The 3,258-nt window shown below is 39.1% G+C and overlaps 1 protein-coding gene across 1 annotated transcript in view; it reads right to left on the bottom strand.

Moving 5' to 3' along the window:
- Window positions 1-1,887: 1,887 nt before the first annotated feature.
- Window positions 1,888-3,258, bottom strand: part of LOC107662410 (corticotropin-releasing factor receptor 1-like) — a 140,198-nt gene continuing 138,827 nt past the window's right edge. Inside the window, exon 14 of the mRNA XM_016452431.1 lies at window positions 1,888-2,321. Coding sequence (XP_016307917.1) covers window positions 2,181-2,321 — 141 coding nt within the window. The 3' untranslated portion in view covers window positions 1,888-2,180. The remainder of the gene's footprint in view (window positions 2,322-3,258) is intronic.

A 3,258-nucleotide genomic window follows, 5' to 3' on the forward strand; every position in this document is an offset into this window, starting at 1 on the left:
ATCTCTCTTGACTCTAATGATATAGGAGCAGATTTTGCTGAGGTGATTCTTCTGGCCTGATTCTGTTGGGATTTGAATTGAAGAAGCTGGTCCTAGAAATCACCAAAGTGCACTATTCATCTATTTTTTCAAATGTACTTCCGCACAGAACATCTGTCCAGAGAAACTAGGAAAAAATATGGTCCACAAATGACACGGTGACTTCCCTGCTGTCCATAAATTTCTGCCCACACCAGTAGAAATGCACCTCGTTTCATATAAATAACTGACATTTTAAAATAGGATGGTTCACCCAAAATGAAAACTGTCATCATTTACTCACCCTCATGATGTTCTGAACCCATTTCTTTCTACCATGAAACACAAACTGTGAACAGATCAGAACTTTTGTGAACAGATCATTTTTGAGTCAAATCTTTTCAGTGAATCAGCTGACCAAGTTCACAAAACCAGTCTGTGAATGAAAGACTTGTTCACAAATCAAACTGATTCAGTTCAACTCATTTATTCATTGATCTGATTTGTTGCAGTTCTCAAATGAATAGCTTAAAGGAGTCTGAATTCAATACATCCTTGCTGCATCAAAGTATGGTTTCTTAAAAAAAAAAAAAATCTTACTGACCCCAAACTTTTGAACGGTGGTGTACATTCTTCAAAATTTCTCCTTTTGTGTTTGCTGGAAGAAATACAGTCATATGGTTTTAGATAAACATGAGGCTGAGTAATCGATGACAGAATTGTCATTTTTGGGTGAACTATCCCTAAGGCTCTTGGGCAACAAAACCACCAACAACTTCCAGTCACGTGTGATTAGAATTAGTCTTTTTTGAAAGAGTCTCCAGAATCCAACTTCTCAAGTATTTTGTACTATGATCATCTCGTAAAACCGCTTGATAACTGGGAACTTATATGAAAAGGAGAGCTGGAGTGGTTAATTGAAATACATTCAATCGCCCGCTTGGCTGAGGCTCCAAATGCAGGATAAAATCAAAATCCTTTCTTTGTTCTGTGATAAACCCATTATTTAAAAGACTGTGTTATGTGATTAGCATCGGAGTCTACTGTCTTCTACCTTAGCAGGCATGAGAGTCTTTCATGATGTTGTTCCCTTTCCTGTGAGCATCCTTCCTCTTTTTCCCCGGGGTTTAGATAGATCCTTGAGTCCCAGGATGCAAACAGGCTTAGAGAGCATTAACACGTACCTTTCATCTTTGTAAAAACTGTTTACAATTTTCGCACTGCATGATATACACAGCAACAGATGTACTCATCATATCAAAGCGAAAAGTGTCCACGTTGAATGAGTTTGCTCACAGAAACTATTACTAGCTGCAACAATGTGGGCAATGAAGAGCAGCGAGTGAAGAGTAAGAAAAAAATATAAGGGTCACAATCTGAACATCTCTGAGAAAACGCCACACATTTGTCCCCAATGTATCCAGTCAAAAGATTCAATAACAATAATGAAAGTTCACATTGAGATCTGTCAAAGATTGGATTGGAATGAAGATCCAATTTTTTTTATGATTATGTCATTTTGTTTGAAAACTCCTAAAACTATTGCACTACATGGCCAAAAGTTTGTGGACGCACAAAAATGTGATTTCTGAGCAATTAATTCCAAAACTATTGGCATTAATAAAGAGTTTATCCTCCCTAACAGCTTCCACTCTTTTGGGAAGGTTTCCAGTAGATGTTGGAATATGGATTTGATCCCATTCAGACACATGTATGGCTAACAATCGCAATACTTTTGGCCATGTAGTGTATATTATATAGTATTTTACTCTGATAGTTAGGAATAATCTGAGCTCTCTAATGAGAGAAGACTCGAGAACAGGATGCGACATATAACTCTGTCTATTGAATAAATACACTCTGCCAGTATTTATCAACCTTTTTTGTGTTTGTGTCAGGTTCCTCCCACGGTCTCCCATTGCTGTCTGAGACCACCGATGCTCTAATCTGATTCTGAAGCAGTTTTTTCCCCTCTGTGTTTGGCAGGTGGACCTCATTATATCTGTACATTTCCACCCTTCATCTATGTTTCAGCTGAGGATCATACCCTGTTTGGCCCATAGCTGTTATCCCTGGGTTTTGCAGAGGATGTGGATGGTTAGCTGAGGACGGAAAGAGCGGGAGCAGAAGAAACGGGGACTGATGGTTCACTTCTGTTCTGGTCAGACGGCCGACGACTGCTTGATGCTGTGGAAACTGACCCGTGTTGGAGAGGTGGGTATAGACATGGCCCGTGCCACCCGTGCCCGAATGGAGTGCTTATCCTGCCAGCGGTGCCAGCGCTTACGAACGGCTGAGCGTACCTACGGACATAGAAAGAGACGTTACTATTGATATTAAGAATTTAATGTAACACGACTGCACAAGTTAGTGTCACTCATGGGCGTCGCTAGGCCATTTTTAGGGGGGCTATAGCTACTCAGCCCCCCTAAAATTTTGCGATTAGTTCCATAAACTACACGAATTCGTGATTGCCTCAGTCCCCTTTAAATTTAATATGAAAACGGCGGCAGACTTCGATCGGCTCCTCCCCATTTCAGCACGTTCTTTTTCAATCTGCAGGCCGTGGCAGGGCAGAGCGAGAAACAGAGGAAAAGGTGTGTGTTTATCGATAGATTGTTATAATATCTGCATCTGTGCAGTTATTTGTCATAAATACAGTTTACAAAATATCATTGGGGAGCGATCAGTTCCCCATCTACTGTAGCCTAAGGTTTCGCTGCGTTCACCCTTCATCACACCACAGGTTTCCTCCAGTGAAAAGGAAGCACATATGAATGCATATACTTTATAAAACGATGTTAAATCCCCCTTAAATGAAAATCCTGGAATAGCCCCTGGTGTCACTACAAGTTTTTAAGAAAATGTAGCTTATGTGGGGGAGTATCATTTAAATTAGATATTTATCAAATTAGCAGTATTTATCTGTCACACACACAAATGCAAAAACATTTTGAAAAATGTGTGTGTGTGTGTGTGTGTGTGTGTGTGTGTGTGTGTATATACAGGTGCATCTCAATAAATTAGAATGTCATGGAAAAGTTCATTTATTTCAGTAATTCAACTCAAATAAATAATAAATAAATTCAATGCACACAGACTGAAGTAGTTTAAGTCTTTGGTTCTTTTAATTGTGATGATTTTGGCTCACATTTAACAAAAACCCACCAATTCACTATCTCAACAAATTAGAATACTTCATAAGACCAATAAAAAAAACATTTTTAGTGAATTGTTGGC

The sequence above is a fragment of the Sinocyclocheilus anshuiensis genome, unplaced genomic scaffold (assembly GCF_001515605.1).
Source record: "Sinocyclocheilus anshuiensis isolate Anshui unplaced genomic scaffold, SAMN03320099.WGS_v1.1 scaffold11, whole genome shotgun sequence".
NCBI classification, from domain to species: domain Eukaryota; kingdom Metazoa; phylum Chordata; class Actinopteri; order Cypriniformes; family Cyprinidae; genus Sinocyclocheilus; species Sinocyclocheilus anshuiensis.